General features: G+C 46.6%; 2 protein-coding genes across 2 annotated transcripts in view; one reads left to right on the top strand and one right to left on the bottom strand.

The window, feature by feature from the left end:
- Window positions 1-16,783, bottom strand: part of chad (chondroadherin) — a 26,537-nt gene extending 9,754 nt beyond the window's left edge. Inside the window, exons 1-2 of the mRNA XM_085963195.1 lie at window positions 15,956-16,783; window positions 50-213 (exon numbers count right to left, since the gene is read on the bottom strand). Of these exons, the coding sequence (XP_085819321.1) occupies window positions 50-213; window positions 15,956-16,726 (935 nt within the window). The 5' untranslated portion in view covers window positions 16,727-16,783. The remainder of the gene's footprint in view (window positions 1-49; window positions 214-15,955) is intronic.
- acsf2 (acyl-CoA synthetase family member 2) overlaps window positions 1-17,352 on the top strand; it is a 325,180-nt gene that overhangs the window by 151,337 nt on the left and 156,491 nt on the right. The gene's annotated exons all lie outside the window — the stretch shown is intronic.

Here is a 17,352-nt window from a genome sequence, read left to right as displayed (position 1 = left end):
TTCAATAAAGGGAGGAGGGGTTTGGATCTGGGCTGGGTGAATACTGTACCTTCGTACTGCAGCGAGTGAGCAGGTGCACTGCCAGGGGTTGTTGGAGAGGGTCATGTTCCTCATTTTGGTCAGGATGAGGCTTTGAGGCAGAGTCTCTAATTTGTTGTCATTCAAGTGGAGAGCTGAGAGGGCAGTGACACCACTGAACGCTTCATCTGAAAACTAAACAGAACAGTTTAGTTAGACTTGCTTCACTTCTACAATTTCTTTATATAATATACATTGTATAAAATAGTTTCAGAATCAACAATCCAACAGAATAGTTTTAACCCTTAGACTGCTGGTATCGCCAGAGAAATGGCAGTCTGTCTTCTCCAATCACTTTTGCAAGCTTTCACCTTGAACACTAATATTACAGTTATAAATTATTGAAACATCAGAAAGCTTTATTAGTGGAATATTACCCTGTCTCTGTTCTTTCCAGATACGGCTAGACATGCTGTACATTTCCAGCAGTTTTTGTTCATTTTCAACAAAATGGGTTTTGATTGGTAATAAATTGTCTCCAAAGAGCATTTTTTAAAGTCAATCAAATGGCAAAACTACGATTGATACAATAAAATTAAGTCTGTTTCGGACCTGGTGTTTAAGGCATTGAGACAGAAAAGGGCTACCAAGGGTTGAGAGCAATGGTGCGACTGGACAAGCAAACTCTACTATGGAGCACTAAATCTTCCGGATTGTCCGGGAGTCTCCCGGAATTAAAGATTAATTTCCCGGACACTCCTGCGAGCAACCCTGGAGAAAAGTCAAAGGGACATTTGCTGCTCCTGTTCCGCTCGCGGCCAACAGCAACCCATGATGCAGTCTGGCCCAGGCACATGTGTGCTCTGGTATGAGGAGAGATTGTGTCGATTGGGCTTATACTCACTGGAGTTTAGAAGATTGAGAGGGGATCTCATCGAAACTTATAAAATTCTGTCAGGCCTGGACAGACTAGATGCAGGTAGGATGTTTATGATGGCCGGGGAGTCCAGAACCAGGGGTCATAGTCTAAGGATAAGGGGTAAGCCATTTAGGACTGAGATGAGGAGGAATTTCTTCACCCAGAGAGTGGTGAACCTGTGGAATTCTCTGCCACAGAGGGTGGTGGAGGCCAGTTCATTAAATATATTCAAAAAAGAGTTGGATATATTTCTTAAGGCTAAAGGGATCAAGGGATATGGGGAGAAGGCAGGGACAGGGTACTGAATTTGAATGATCAGCCATGATCTCATTGAATGGCGGAGCAGGCTTGAAGGGCCGAATGGCCTACTCCTGCTCCTATCTTCTATGTTTCTATGTAAAACCATGCGATGGATAGAGTGGTTCCTGGAGCGCAGAGGATTGTGGCTATTGTAGCTGCCATTATTGACTGATTAATCGGGCAACCAATGGTGGGTGCGGGGCACTTGGAGGCAGGATGTCATGTGATGAAACCCCCCTGGAATACGTTTCAACCAGACTTGGCGACCGTAATAAGGATTAAGTTCACAATAATCACCTTGGCTTTGATTGCCAAAGTTATATTATTACCCTTTTACACTTGGTCTTTTCCAATGTATGATGTCATAAATTGAACAGATAAGGTTGGGGCAAAGCTGAGGTGGAAGCTTTGACCTCGTTAATGGAATACTCCTCTGAGAATAGGGAGGGGCACGTGTTTTGTGTTAAAATTATAGCTTTATGTTGACAGAATGATTAATGATGAAGTGGTGAGGAATTGACCAGACTGTATTGTCGTGTGTGATGGTGAGAAGATAGTGATGCGAATGACATGTGTTGTATGGTATAGGATTCAGCATGGATGAGTAAAGGCCATGTGAAGACCAAAGCTGAGGTGGTGGCACTGGGCAGAGGAAGATCTACCCCCTATTACATACTCTAAGTCATATGGGGGCTGTTAGTAAAAATTCACGGCAGGGTGACTAATAGTTTGTCAAGAGCCCAACCCGTGTCTTGCCTGAGGACCAGTCTCAGATTTCTGCAGCACACCGACACACAGTAGTAGGACATGGGTCTGTGCCTGATTTCCCACAAACGGTGAGCTCCTGATTTCTGTCATCTCACAGTGGGCAGATGCCAAGCGAAGTCCAGGCTTTCACAATAGCAAGGGAGAGGAAAAGAAGAACCAATAATCCCATTAAGATGTTCTATTTGAACAGGGCCACTTCACTTCCTCTACGGAGTCTGGGAAAACTCTGCCTCCCTTGCCACCTTTTGGAGAGGGAACAAGCACCGAGTCCCAACCTGGTCAGCAGGTCAGGAGTGGAGGCACAGAAATACATGGAGCAGCAAGGCTGCTGAGGGCCACTGATGAGCAGGTCACGAGGCTGCAAATGGCCTGATGCCTTATTCTGAGTGCCACTGAACACCGTGGTCCTCTCTGCCTTCAATCTGGTCAGTTATGACATCAGCAGGATCTCTCGAGTGGATTGCAGGATTGTAATTCATTCTCAGCCATTGTTACGCTCGACCCAGTGAGTGCAGGAATTCCTGATAGGAAGTAAATCATTCACTCAGTAGACTTTGCCATGTCATCCCTGCTATACCACTAGACACCAAAGGGCTGCTATCCGTTCTGACAACTATCATCAGCACCAAAACTGACTGAAATGTCTCAAGTGTTCACGGTGCATATGATTATTATTACAAACAAACCTCAATGTTCAGTTGACGGTTAGAAGTTTTGATTTAGAATCCCCTATGGGGGGCTTGAGTTTTTGTTCTTTGCCAGGTCACTAGGCGGAGTACTTCGCAGCCACCGAGATTTGAGGGGGTCATGGGAATGGAGAGATCCCAGCCTCCATCAGCTGATGGAAGTCCGGTTAGACTGTGACTCTGACACTCCCGGAATCCCAGTAGGAGGAGGAGGCAATGGTACCAGTTGGGGCTTTTTAAATGACATTTATTGCCCATCCTTTGTTACAATGAGGGTGTTAAGAGAGTGAGAGCCACGTGTGGGTCAGACCAGGTATGGAGAGGGTTGGTAGGTTTTCTCCTCTGAAGGACGTTGGTGAACCAGTTGGGTTTTAATGACAATCCGGCAGTTTTCATTATTCTCTGCTCCAAATGATCAGACTTGTAGAATTCCCTTTCACAACTTGCCATGGTGAAATTTGACCTGGATTACGAGTGCCGGGCCTACCACCCATTACAGAGGTTGGTGTGGGAAAACTGACAAGCTATGTTGATCAAAAAGTTACAATTTCTAAACTAGCAATATTCTTGATTTTTCTTTAAGGTTCTGACCAAAGCTCAGGGAGTAACTGCAATGCTGGCCTGGTACTGAGTCACACACGCCAGCAGGCTGGCAGTTTTAGCCCTGGTTTGCGCTGTGTGAGCTGATTTGAACCAGGGAAGTAGTTGACCTCCAATTGGTCTCCACGTCTGAGCTAGGGAGGAGAAAAGAGCAGCCGGGGCTCCAACTCTGGCCCATTACTCAGGGAAGTGTGGGTGTTGAGTGAAAAGGTTCAGCTGTGGAGCCCACTGTAGTTGAATAGCCTACCAGCACCCCCTGTCTGGACTCGCACAAAAAGAATGGCCACGTTGATAAGATACATGAGAATCCCAGCACCTGTACAACTGTCCCCCCAGCATCTTCAGGTGAGAGAGCGTGAAATAGTGTGCGTGGGTCTGGCTGGTTGGTAGGTGGAATGAAGTTCAGCATACAAAGGGTTAAGCTAAAGACCTCAGTGACTCTTCTGTCTTCAAGCTTCAGTTTGGCAAAACTTGAGCCTGGAAATCTGAAAACAATTTTCCTGTCTGTTTTCAGTCTTGGCTGCAATCGCCGCCTGCGATCACTGACTATATTATAACACCGGAGCTATAAAACTTGCCCTTCAGTGTGAAGCCGCGGACACTGGAGCAGCAGTCGGCTGGGACTTGTTTGTACAGGATACTCATGTGGAAATTGGCCTGGGTTTTTTCCACGGCTACACAAGTGGAAATTTCCACTGGAATTCCATCTTGGTCTTTATTACAAAACCAAATTAAATTCCTTCAACAATTAGAATACCTTTGAAAGTTTTGACCGGCCTGCCCCTAGGATAGGCAGAGAGGGAGAGGTGCAGGGTCGAATCCGAACTCTGCCGAGTTCCCTATCTCGGCTACTGTATGGAGGCAGTCCATTGCCAGGCTGATGCTGTGTGCCAAACAAGCCATCCCCCAGCCCCCAGCAATCTATTCAAAAGTGGGAGCTGGTTGCCCACCTAACCGCATGGAACAGGAGGTGCCTAACTCAGCAAGGCCAGAACAGGGAAGGAAACCAGGTGGGACGAGGGGAAGAAAGTAAGGAATAAAAATGCTGATGTTAGCTGATTGCTGCCAGATCAGCAGCAACGACTGCAGTTGACCTCCATGTGCTTGGCGTCAAGCAAAGGAAAATTCCCTAGGATTCGTGCTTCTCACTGTGGAGTGATCTTGAGAAACACTGGCTTTACAGAATGATGAAACCCGTGAATATCAGACGGTTGTGGTGCCGGCTGTGGCTCAGTGAATATCAGACGGTTGTGGTGCCGGCTGTGGCTCAGTGAATATCAGACGGTTGTGGTGCCGGCTGTGGCTCAGTGAATATCAGACGGTTGTGGTGCCGGCTGTGGCTCAGTGAATATCAGACGGTTGTGGTGCCGGCTGTGGCTCAGTGAATATCAGACGGTTGTGGTGCCGGCTGTGGCTCAGTGAATATCAGACGGTTGTGGTGCCGGCTGTGGCTCAGTTGATTGCACTCTTGCCCCTGAGTCAGAGGGTCACAGGTTCAAATCCCATGCCAGAGACTTGAGTCCATACTCCACTGTCAGAGGTGCTGCCCGACTTCCTGGTGTCCACATCATAGGGCATTAAGAACCAACCACAAAGTGGGACTGGAGGCACAAGAAGGCCAGACTGGATAGGGGTGTCAGGTTCCCTTCTCTGAAGGACCTCGGTGAACCAGTTGGGTTTTTACACCAATCCAACAGCTTCATGGTCACTTTACTGACACCAGCCCACAAAATACCAGATTTATTGAATCCAATTTCACAGCTAGCCATGGCAGGATTTGAATGCCTGACCTCTGGATCGCTGGTCCAAGATTACCGGAGCCACTAGGCTGCCGAGCAGGTAGACCAAAAAAATTCCAGGGTCATCTCCCAGCCCGTGCTGAGTTACCTGATCTCTGGCAGAATGGTGATGGTGGGGGCTGTTAGAAACTTGGCCTCAGTGCATTGGGCCAGGGAAGGGCAAAATATCTGAATATGAGAAATACCAAGGGGCAGAAAACGTTAGTGGGAGTGGTATACAGCCCCCAAACAGTAATGCTGAGGTTGGGGATGGCATTAAACGGGAAATTAGAGATGCGTGCAATAAGGGCACAGCAGTTATCATGGGTGACTTTAATCTACATACAGATTGGGCTAACCAAATTAGTAACAATACTGTGGAGGAGGAATTCCTGGAGTGTATACGGAATGATTTCCTGGACCAATATGTCGAGGAACCAACTAGAGATCAGGCCATCTTAGACTGGGTATTATGTAATGAGAAAGGATTAATTAGCAATCTTGTTGTGCGAGGCCCCTTGGGGCGGAGCGATCATAATATGATAGAATTCTTCATTAAGATGGAGATTATTTGACTCGGAGAGTAGGGTCCTGAATTTAAATAAAGGAAACTACGATGGTATGAGGCGCGAGTTGGGTAGGATGGATTGGGGAATGTTACTTAAAGGGTTGACGGTGGATAGGCAATGGCAAACATTTAAAGATCGCATCGATGAACTACAGAATTTGTTCATCCCTGTTTGGCATTAAAATAAAAAAAAAGGTGACTCAACTGTGGCTAACAAGGGAAATTAGGGCTAGCATAAGATCCAAGGAGAGGACATATAAATTGGCCAGAAAAAACAGCAAACCTGAGGATTGGGAGCAGTTCAGGATTCAGCAAAGGAGGACAAAGGGATTAATTAAGAGGGGGAAAATAGAATATGAGAGTAAGCTTTCAGGGAACATAAAAACTGACTGTAAAAGCTTCTATAGATATGTGAGGAGAAAAAGATTGGTGAAGTCAAGCGTAGGTCCTTTGCAGTCAGAATCAGGGGAATTTATAATGGGGAACAAAGAAATGGCAGACCAATTAAATATATACTTTGGTTCTGTCTTCACAAAGGATGACACAAATAAACTCGTAGAGATGTTGGGGAACATAGGGTCTAATGAGAGGGAGGAATTGAATTAAATCAGTATTTGTAGGGAAATGGTGTTAGGGAAATTGACGGGATTGAAGGCCGATAAATCCCCAGGGCCTGATAATCTACATCCTAGGGGAATTATATACCTGACGTCGGTAGTGGGGAAAATGCTAGAGCCCATTATAAAAGATGTAATAGCAGAGCACTTGGAAAACAGTGACAGGATCGGACAAAGTCAACATGGATTTACAAAAGGTAAATCGTGCTTGACTAATCTACTGGAATTTTTTGAGTATCTAACTGGTAGAATAGATAAGGGAGAACCAGTGGATGTGGTGTATTTGGACTTTCAGAAGGCTTTCGATAAGGTCCCGCATAAGAGATTAGCATGTAAAGTTAAAGCACATGGGATTGGGGGCAAGGTACTGACTTGGATAGAGAACTGGCTGGCAGACAGGAAGCAAAGAGTTGGAATAAACGGGTCTTTTTCCGAGTGGCAGGCAGTGACTAGTGGGGTACCGCAGGGATCGGTGCTAGGACCCCAGCTATTCACAATATATATTAATGATCTAGACGAGGGAACTAGATGTAATATCTCCAAGTTTGCAGATGACACAAAGCTGGGTGGGCGTGTGTGCTGTGAGGAGGATGCTGAGAAACTCCAGTATGATTTGGACAGATTGGGTGATTGGGCAGATGCATGGCAGATGCAGTATAATGTGGATAAATGCGAGGTTATCCACTTTGGTGGCAAAAACAGGAAGGCAGATTATTATCTGAATGGCAATAGATTGGGAGAAGGGGAAGTGCAACGAGACCTGGGTGTCCTTGTGCACCAGTCGCTGAAGGTAAGCATGCAGGTGCAGCAGGCGGTTAAGAAGGCAAATGGTATGTTGGCCTTCGTAGCGAGAGGATTCGAGTACAGGAACAAGGATGTCTTGCTGCAGTTGTACAGGGCCTTGGTGAGACCACACCTTGAGTATTGTGTGCCATTTTGGTCGCCTTACCTGAGGAAGGATGTTCTTGCCATGGAGGGAGTGCAGCGAAGATTCACCAGACTGATACCTGGGATGGCAGGAATGACGTATGAGGAGAGATTGGGTCGATTGGGCTTATACTCGCTGGAGTTTAGAAGAATGAGAGGGGATCTCATTGAAACTTATAAAATTCTAACAGGACTAGGCAGACTAGATGCAGGAAGGATGTTCCCGATGGCGGGGGAGTCCAGGACCAGGGGTCACAGTCTAAAGATAAGGGGTAAGCCATTTAGGACAGAGATGAGGAGGAATTTCTTCATCCAGAGAGTGGTGAACCTGTGGAATTCTCTACCACACAAGGCAGTTGAGGCCAATTCATTAAATACATTCAAGAAGGAGTTAGATATATTTCTTAAGGCTAAAGGGATCGAGGGATATGGGGAGAAAGCAGAGACAGGGTACTGAATTTGGATGATCAGCCATGATCTCATTGAATGGCGGAGCAGGCTCGAGGGGCCGAATGGCCTACTCCTGCTCCTATCTTCTATGTTTCTATGTTTCTCTCTATGTGTGTACATCAAGTTTACTTGTGGTGCCCTCCCCACATTCACTGTCTCGGCTCATGCTTGAAGGATGGCCATTTGGGCAAGTTATCAAAGGGAAACTGGAGCCCACGGACTGGTACTCTGGCCAAAAGAGTCAACGCTTCTGGACCTATAATTCCCAAAGCTCTCCACCGCTGGGGTTTTCCTTGTGTCATGTCTGGGTCTGTTGTAGACTAATTGATAGAGATTGATTGCTGTGATTAAGCAACAACTCCATTGTCATTGTATCACGTGACTACCAGGATTTTAAAAATTCATTCTCGGGATGTGGACGTCGCTACGAAGGCCGGCATTTGTTGCCCATCCCCAGGTGGTGGTGAGCTGCCTTCTTGAACCGCTGCAGTCCGTGTGGTGAAGGTGCTCCCACAGTGCTGTTAGGGAGGAAGTTCCAGGATTTTGACCCAGTGATAATGAAGGAACAGCGATATACTTCCAAGTCAGAATGGTGTGGATGGTAGAAGGGGAACTAGATAAACCGTGGCCTTTTTTCATCTAGCAGTTCCTATGTGTTGGAGGAGGGGTAATTAAAAAGAAATGGAGGAGAGAGTAAATTTTGATGGGCTGGCTGAAATGTAGTGAAGTTAACTGCCCGTAAGTAGTAAAAAGATGAGTTGGTTTCCCTTTCTCTCTTCAGTATATTACCTGGAAATGTTGGAGAATTGTCCTCTTTAGTCGCATTTAGTTGGTTAGTCACATTCTTGTAGACTGCAGTTATACTGCACTTGGTGTGAACTTGAACCAATTGTGATACAACTTCTTGGAGGGGTACTCACAGCTCAGAACATTACTGCATTCGGTATCTTCCTGTCACACTGCCACATTTGCACCAATGCATGTCTGAAACCATGTCTCATTGATGCAAACGTGGCAGTAAAACTGCATTCCTAGACACATGAGATGGAGTTTGCTGCTTTTGCACTTGTCTGTACACCCACTCACTAAAATGGGTGGAAAATGACGGGTAGGAAGCAGGCCTTGGCCTCTCGACGTGGACTGAACTCAGTCTGAATGTAGTCTGGAGCAGTGTTAATTCCATTCACAGAGCAAGTCGTGCTTGCGTGCTATCGTAAACACAGAATACTTCAAATAAACTCCACGACTGTGCCTGGCACCACACATCCACCACCTCATAGAGAAACACGGCTGAATGTGGTCTTTCTTTCAGGAGCCCGCACCAGTCAATGGCCCACTTGTTGTAGACCCCAGTGGACATGAGTGAAGCTGCATAGAGCTGGGCTTGTGGCGTGTGTTTAGAGGGGTACTATAATCTTTGCAGTCTCCTGAAAGACCCTTCTCTGGGTTCGAAGAAATGTTTGTCTGTTTAGTTTATTTTGAAACAGTTATGATAAATTAGGAGAAAAATATTGGCAGTTCACAGTGGAGCAGTTTTGCTATTCTGAGTGTCCAGCCTGGTGGATGTCAATTGGCTCTTCAGAGTGGACTATTTCTCCCTCCCTGTCTGCTCGCTCAGGTGGACATAAAAGATCCCACGGCACTATTGGAAGAAGAGCAGGGGAGTTCTCCCCGGTGGCCTGGCCAATATTTATCCCTCAACCAACATCACTAAGAACAGATTGTCTGGTCATTTATCACGTTGCTGTTTGTGGGAGCTTGCTGTGTGCAAATTTCCTGCTGCGTTTCCTACATTACAACAGTGACTCCACTCCAACAGTACTTCATCAGCTGCAACTGAAGTCCTGAGCTCATGAAAGGTGCTATATAAATGCAAATCTTTTCTTTTCTCTACTGGGAAATCACTGTCTCCTTTTAAGGGTCAGTTTTCTTCCCTGTTCTAAAGGGACTGACTCTTGCTGGGGTCAGCTCTACCAGACCTCCAGAAACCCACCAAGCAACCAACTTCATGCATGAGCCCAGATGGCAGGCTATTTGACCGTGGTCTGCATTACAGCTAAACATCATCCTGTTCACACATAAACACATCCACATCCACTTGATGGTGACCAGGAGCAGGAGGCCCAGCTGGTGATTCCACCTCCCCCACCCCCGCACCCCACTTCCCTATCCCAGGCACTGAGGCCGATGGCAGCACCACAACCATTGTGCTATCTGAAAACCACTAACTCAGCAAAAACCAGGCACTAAACTTGGGACAGTCTAGTCTGTATGGCTTAGTATCGCAGCATACATTTACCAAAACATTTCGGTGAGTCCTGACTCAGCTGTCTGTGTACCAGGAGGTTTAGGTGAATTCTTTAGAGGGGCATCAACCCATGCCATACACTCTGGGACATTGATTAACCCATGCCATACACTCTGGGACATTGATTAACCCATGCCATACACTCTGGGACATTGATCAGTCCATGCCATACACTCTGGGACATTGATCAGTCCATGCCATACACTCTGGGACATTTATTAACCCATGCCATACACTCTGGGACATTTATTAACCCATGCCATACACTCTGGGACATTGATTAACCCATGCCATACACTCTGGGACATTGATTAACCCATGCCATACACTCTGGGACATTGATCAGTCCATGCCATACACTCTGGGACATTGATCAGTCCATGCCATACACTCTGGGACATTTATTAACCCATGCCATACACTCTGGGACATTTATTAACCCATGCCATACACTCTGGGACATTGATTAACCCATGCCATACACTCTGGGACATTGATTAACCCATGCCATACACTCTGGGACATTTATTAACCCATGCCATACACTCTGGGACATTGATTAACCCATGCCATACACTCTGGGACATTGATCAGTCCATGCCATACACTCTGGGACATTGATTAACCCATGCCATACACTCTGGGACATTTATTAACCCATGCCATACACTCTGGGACATTGATTAACCCATGCCATACACTCTGGGACATTGATCAGTCCATGCCATACACTCTGGGACATTGATTAACCCATGCCATACACTCTGGGACATTGATTAACCCATGCCATACACACTGGGACATTGATTAACCCATGCCATACACTCTGGGACATTGATCAGTCCATGCCATGCACTCTGGGACATTGATCAGTCCATGCCATGCACTCTGGGACATTGATCAGTCCATGCCATGCACTCTGGGACATTGATTAACCCATGCCATACACTCTGGGACATTGATTAACCCATGCCATACACTCTGGGACATTGATTAACCCATGCCATACACTCTGGGACATTGATTAACCCATGCCATACACTCTGGGACATTGATTAACCCATGCCAGGCACTCTGGGACATTGATTAACCCATGCCATACACTCTGGGACATTGATTAACCCATGCCATACACTCTGGGACATTGATTAACCCATGCCATACATTCTGGGACATTGATTAACCCATGCCATACACTCTGGGACATTGATCAGTCCATGCCATGCACTCTGGGACATTGATCAGTCCATGCCATGCACTCTGGGACATTGATCAGTCCATGCCATGCACTCTGGGACATTGATTAACCCATGCCATACACTCTGGGACATTGATTAACCCATGCCATACACTCTGGGACATTGATTAACCCATGCCATACACTCTGGGACATTGATTAACCCATGCCATACACTCTGGGACATTGATTAACCCATGCCAGGCACTCTGGGACATTGATTAACCCATGCCATACACTCTGGGACATTGATTAACCCATGCCATACACTCTGGGACATTGATTAACCCATGCCATACATTCTGGGACATTGATTAACCCATGCCATACACTCTGGGACATTGATTAACCCATGCCAGGCACTCTGGGACATTGATTAACCCATGCCATACACTCTGGGACATTGATTAACCCATGCCATACACTCTGGGACATTGATTAACCCATGCCATACACTCTGGGACATTGATTAACCCATGCCATACATTCTGGGACATTGATTAACCCATGCCATACACTCTGGGACATTGATCAGTCCATGCCATGCACTCTGGGACATTGATTAACCCATGCCATACACTCTGGGACATTGATTAACCCATGCCATACACTCTGGGACATTGATTAACCCATGCCATACATTCTGGGACATTGATTAACCCATGCCATACACTCTGGGACATTGATTAACCCATGCCATACACTCTGGGACATTGATTAACCCATGCCATACACTCTGGGACATTGATTAACCCATGCCATACACTCTGGGACAATGATCATGTTTGGCAAAGAACATGGTGGAGAACACAACTGGTGATGGTGCTGTCACTGTTCTTGCTGCTACAAACTTACACTTTTTATTTAATTTTATTTAATTTTCCAAACAGAAGCTAAGATTGCAAATGAAGATGGTTTGCTTTGCAAAACACAGCAGAGATACCACAGAAAACGCTGGAAAAACTCAGCAGGCCAGGCAACATCCGTGGAGAGAGAAACATAGTTAACGTTTCAGGTCGAAGACCTTTCGTCAGAACAGCCTGTCAGAGATACCACAGCCTGTCAACCGAATAAATGAAACTAGAAACATCCATTAAGCTCAACAAGCCTCTCCGTTACAGCCCATGTACACTCTCCCCTATCATGGACGGTCCCCACCCATTTAATCTCCTCCCCCAGCCCATGTACACTCTCCCCTATCACAGACTCTACCCACACATTTAATCCCTTCCCACAGCCCATGTACACTCTCCCCTATCACGGACTCTACCCACCCATTTAATCCCCTCCCACAGCCCATGTACACTCTCCCCTATCACAGACACTACCCACCCATTTAATCTCCTCCCACAGCCCATGTACACTCTCCCCTATCACAGACTCTACCCACACATTTAATCCCCTCCCACAGCCCATGTACACTCGCCCCATCACAGACTCCACCCACCCATTTAATCTCCTCCCACAGCCCATGTACACTCTCCCCTATCACAGACTCTACCCACCCATTTAATCTCCTCCCACAGCCCATGTACACTCGCCCCTATCACAGACTCTACCCACCCATTTAATCTCCTCCCACAGCCCATGTACACTCCACCCTATCATGGACTCCACCCACCCATTTAATCTCCTCCCAATGGGCTGCCTTTAAAGAGAAAATAGTTCAGGTACAGTTGAGGTACATTCCCACGAGGGGGAAAGGCAGGGCAACTAAAGGCAGGGCTCCCTGGATGACGAAAGGGATAGAGAATATGATGAAGCAGAGAAAGAGTGCATATGACAATTGTCAGGTTACAAATACATCTGAGAATCAGGCTATATACAGAAATGTCAGAGGAGAAGTGAAAAAGAAAATGGCCCAGAAATTCGTGTCGGGGGTTGCCCGCGGGTGCAAGCCCCCGACCTGCACTTACCTAGCGCGCTGGCCGTTGAGGCCTGGGCCTGCGTGGATTTCCGGTCTGTGGCCCGCTCCAGCTCCCGGCGCGCTGTGCTTGCGTGACCCAGCGGCGTAGTTAGTGCGATGCGTCCGCTGGGATCACGTGAGCACTGGGCAACCAATCGGAGGAGGGAAAAGTCCATTCATGAGTTTGACAGAAAGAACTGTCAAACTCATGAAAACTCCGGGCGCCCAAAACAGTACTTAACCTTAAAATAAATTTGAATAAAACATCACACTATTTAAATCAACTATAAATAACATTAAATAACTATTTTAAACAATAATTTAAATTTTTGAAAAAACATTTTTTATAAAATATCGGGGCTAAAAATACACTTACCTTACTGTAAAGTATTTAAAAATAATAAACCTGTGGAAAGAATGTTCTAATTTTAATTACTTGACCACTTACCTTTTAAAATGAAGTCCTTACGTCTGGTTTTTAAATGTGCAAAAAGTGCAGGCCTTCGCGCACGGGCAAACCTGTAAAAAAAGAGGAAGTTCAACGCGCACGCGCAGACTCCTGCGTGCACGCGTTTGACCTCTGAACCCCTTCGTTCAGAGGATCGGAAATGCCGGTTTCCCGCGCATGCGTAGTGCATGCAAGAAACCGGCACTTCCATCGGGTCCACACGTGGGTACTCCGTCCGTACTCACGCGTTGGGACCCAAATTTCTGGGCCATTAAGAGGGGCAAAGAGAGGGTATGAGAATAGAATGGCAGCCAAGGTAAAAGGTAATCCAAAAGTCTTCTATAGGCTTATAAATAGTAAGAGGAGTGTGTGGGGCAGATTAGGGACCAGAAAGGAGACCTATGCATGGAGGCAGAGGGTATGGCTGAGGTACTAAATGATTACTTTGCATCTGTCAAGGAAGAGAATGCTGCCTTAGACATAGTGAAGGAGGAGGTAGTGGAGACGATAGGATAAAAATTGATAAAGAGGTATTAGAAAGGCTGGCTGTACTTAAAGTAGAAAAATCACCAGGAGCAGATGGGATGCATCCTAGGATGCTGAGGGAAGTGAAGGAAGAAATTGTGGATGTACTGGCCATAATCTTCCAATCCTCCTTAGATACGAGGGTGATGCCAGAGGACTGGAGAATTGGAAATGTTACACCCTTGTTCAAAAAAGGGCATAAAGATAAACCCAGCAACTACAGGCCAGTCAGTTTAACCTCGGTAGTGGGGAAGCTTTTAGAAACAGTAATCAGGGACAAAATTAACAGTCACTTGGATAGGGGTGGATTAATTAAGGAAAGCCAGCATGGATTTGTCAAAGGCAAATCATGTTTAACCAACTTGATCGAGTTTTTTGATGAGGTAACAGAGAGGGTTGATGAGGGTAATGCGGTTGACGTATGTACATGGATTTCCAAAAGGCGTTCGACAAAGTGCCACATAATAGGCTTGCCAACAAAGTTGAAGCCCATGGAATAAAAGGGACAGTGGCAGCATGGATACGGAATTGGCTAAGTGACAGGAAATAGAGAGTAGTGGTGAACGGTTGTTTTTCGGACTGGAGGAAGGTACACAGTGGTGTTCCCCAGGGGTTGGTACTAGGACCACTGCTTTTCCTGATATATATTAATGACTTGGATGAGGGTGTACAGGGCATAATTTCAAAATTTGCAGATGACACAAAACTTGGAATTATAGTGAACAGTGAGGAGGAGAGTGATAGACTTCAAGAGGACATAGACAGGCTGGTGGAATGGGCGGACACGTGGCAAATGAAATTTAACACAGAAAAGTGTGAAGTGATAGATTTTGGTAGAAGAATGAGGAGAGGAAATATAAACTAAAGGGTACAATCCTAAAGGGGGTGCATGAACAGAGACCTGGGGGTATATGTGCACAAATCGTTGAAGGTGGCAGGGCAGGTTGAGAAAGCAGTTAAAAAGGCTTACGGGATCCTGGGCTTCATGAATAGAGGCAGAGAGTACAAAAGCAAGGAAATTATGATGAACCTGTATAAAACACTGGTTCGGCCCCAACTGGAGTATTGTGTCCAATTCTGGGCACCGCACTTTAGGAAGGATGTGAAGGCCTTAGAGAAGGTGCAGAAAAGATTTATGAGAATGATTCCAGGGATGAGGGACTTCAGTTACGTGGATAGACTGGAGAAGTTGGGGTTGTTCTCCTTGGAGCAGAGAAGATTGAGAGGAGATTTGATAGAGGTGTTCAAAATCATGAGGGGTCTGGACAGAGTAGATAGAGAGAAACTGTTCCCATTGGTGGAAGGATCGAGAACCAGAGGACACAGATTTAAGGTGATTGGCAGAAGAACCAAAGGCAACGTAAGAAAAAACTTTTTTATGCAGTGAGTGGTGAGGACCTGGAATGCGCTGCCCGAGAGAGTGGGGGAGGCAGACTCAATCATGGCTTTCAAAAGGGAGTTGGATAAGTACCTGAAGGAAAAAAAATTGCTGAACTGGGGAAAGGGCGGGTGAGTGGGACTAGCTGAGAGTCGGCAGGGGCTTGATGGGCCAAATGGCCTTCCTGCTGTACCCATTCTCTGATTCTACTACCTATTGCTCTATCGGGTGTCCTCTCGTTCTACAGCACAACCTAAATCCAATTACTCACTTATTTCAATGATTTCGGTGAGTAGAATTGATAGGCTGGTCCCCTCAATCCCTAAAATGGCAGCTTTACTCCTTTTTAAAAAAAAAGACATTAGTCAATAAATTCAGAAATGCGCTTCAAGTTTCACAGCCGCCCCAGGCTGAGTGTTGGGTGCTGAAGCCTACAGAACCCAAGGGACACGCTGTGTCAGTGCAACGGAAACTCTCTCACCGTCTGGAGTGAAGTGATAGCGGCAAAACCGTGCATCTTACCCTCTCCAGCCCCATGTTACTGAGCCAGATGCGCTCCACATATCTCCCGAATGAGCGGAATGCGTTGTCGGGGATGGTTCGAATGGAGTTGAAGGAAAGCTTTAGCTCCTCCACCACCCTCAGCTTGCTGAGTGCCGCTGCCGGGTAGGTCGTCAGCTTGTTCTTGTCCAGGTAGAGGTTTGCCAAATTCTCAACATCATCCAGGGCGCCGGGCAGAATGGACGTCATGCCATTGCCAGTCAGATGGAGCCATCTCAGTTCCTTCGCCCCAGCGAAGGTCCCCGGTCTGATATAGTTCATCCTGTTGTTGGACAGCTGCAGGAGAAACAAGCTCCTCAACGGGGTCAGAAGACCTTTGGCCAGCTCGCTGATTCGGTTGTCATCCAGGTAGAGGTAGGTTAATTGTGAAAGATCCTGGAAGGCGCCCGGCCTGATGTTATTAATTTCATTACTGGACAAGTAAAGGTACACCAGCTTCTTCAGTCCGCGGAAAGCATTGGGCGAAATCTCTCGAATGTGGCAATCCTGCAGATGTAGGGAAACGATGCTCTTCATGGAGCTGAATCCATTGCGGGGGAGGATGGGGTAGTTGTTCTGCTGCAGACTCAGGAGCCGGACTTTGTTGGGAACCCTGGGGATCTTCTTCAGTCCTCTGTTCTCGCAGACCACATGGAGCAGGTCCCCCAGACAGTGACAGCCGGTGGGGCAGCGGGGAGCTGCTGTGACCATGGCCAGGAGCGGGGCCATCAACAGCCAGCTGAGTTTCTGCATTGTCGGGGCTGGAGACCGAGAGAGAGAGAGTGTGAGGAGTGAGCGAGTGTCTGACTGACGGAGCCTGGATAGAGCAGCCCCAAACTAACTCGGCAACCCAGAGCACCGCTCTATATAACCTGCAAGCCTCAGCTTCGGGGAAGAACCTCCATGGGCGGGACACAGCACACATCCGTTTATTTAACACTTTAGAAGCCAGCGGAAAGTTCTTTCTCTGTGCGTATAAACAGGACAAAGCGTTGCCGATTCATAGAGTCCAAACATATGAAAGTTAGGACACCCAATAAGTTCTGAGTTAAATACATGGCCAGGGAGCCTGGTCCAGGTGAGATTGCAATGTGCGACAAATGATCCCCATTTCATTAGCTGAACAACAGAGAGAGAGAGAGAGAGAGAGAGAAGGGGAACCCGGGGGAATCTCTCCTGCTTCTCTCATGATCAAGGATTGATTCATGGTCAGAGCAGAGAGCTTACATCCTTTCAGAAAGCTGACATTATAAGATCAGTGCCCATAATTATGCTGTTTGCTGGAGGAAGTGGCTTTTAATTTTTTTAAATCACTCAACAAAACTAGTAATGAAACTCAAGTGCCTTCAGGTTCCCCCCTCTTTAAAGTTTGAGAAAAG

The sequence above is a fragment of the Somniosus microcephalus genome, chromosome 21, assembly GCF_052327205.1.
Source record: "Somniosus microcephalus isolate GS21.2 chromosome 21, FLI_Smic_1.0, whole genome shotgun sequence".
NCBI lineage: Eukaryota > Metazoa > Chordata > Chondrichthyes > Squaliformes > Somniosidae > Somniosus > Somniosus microcephalus.
The sequence above is the reverse complement of the archived record's forward strand: the minus strand, read 5'-3'. Positions and strand labels throughout refer to the sequence as shown.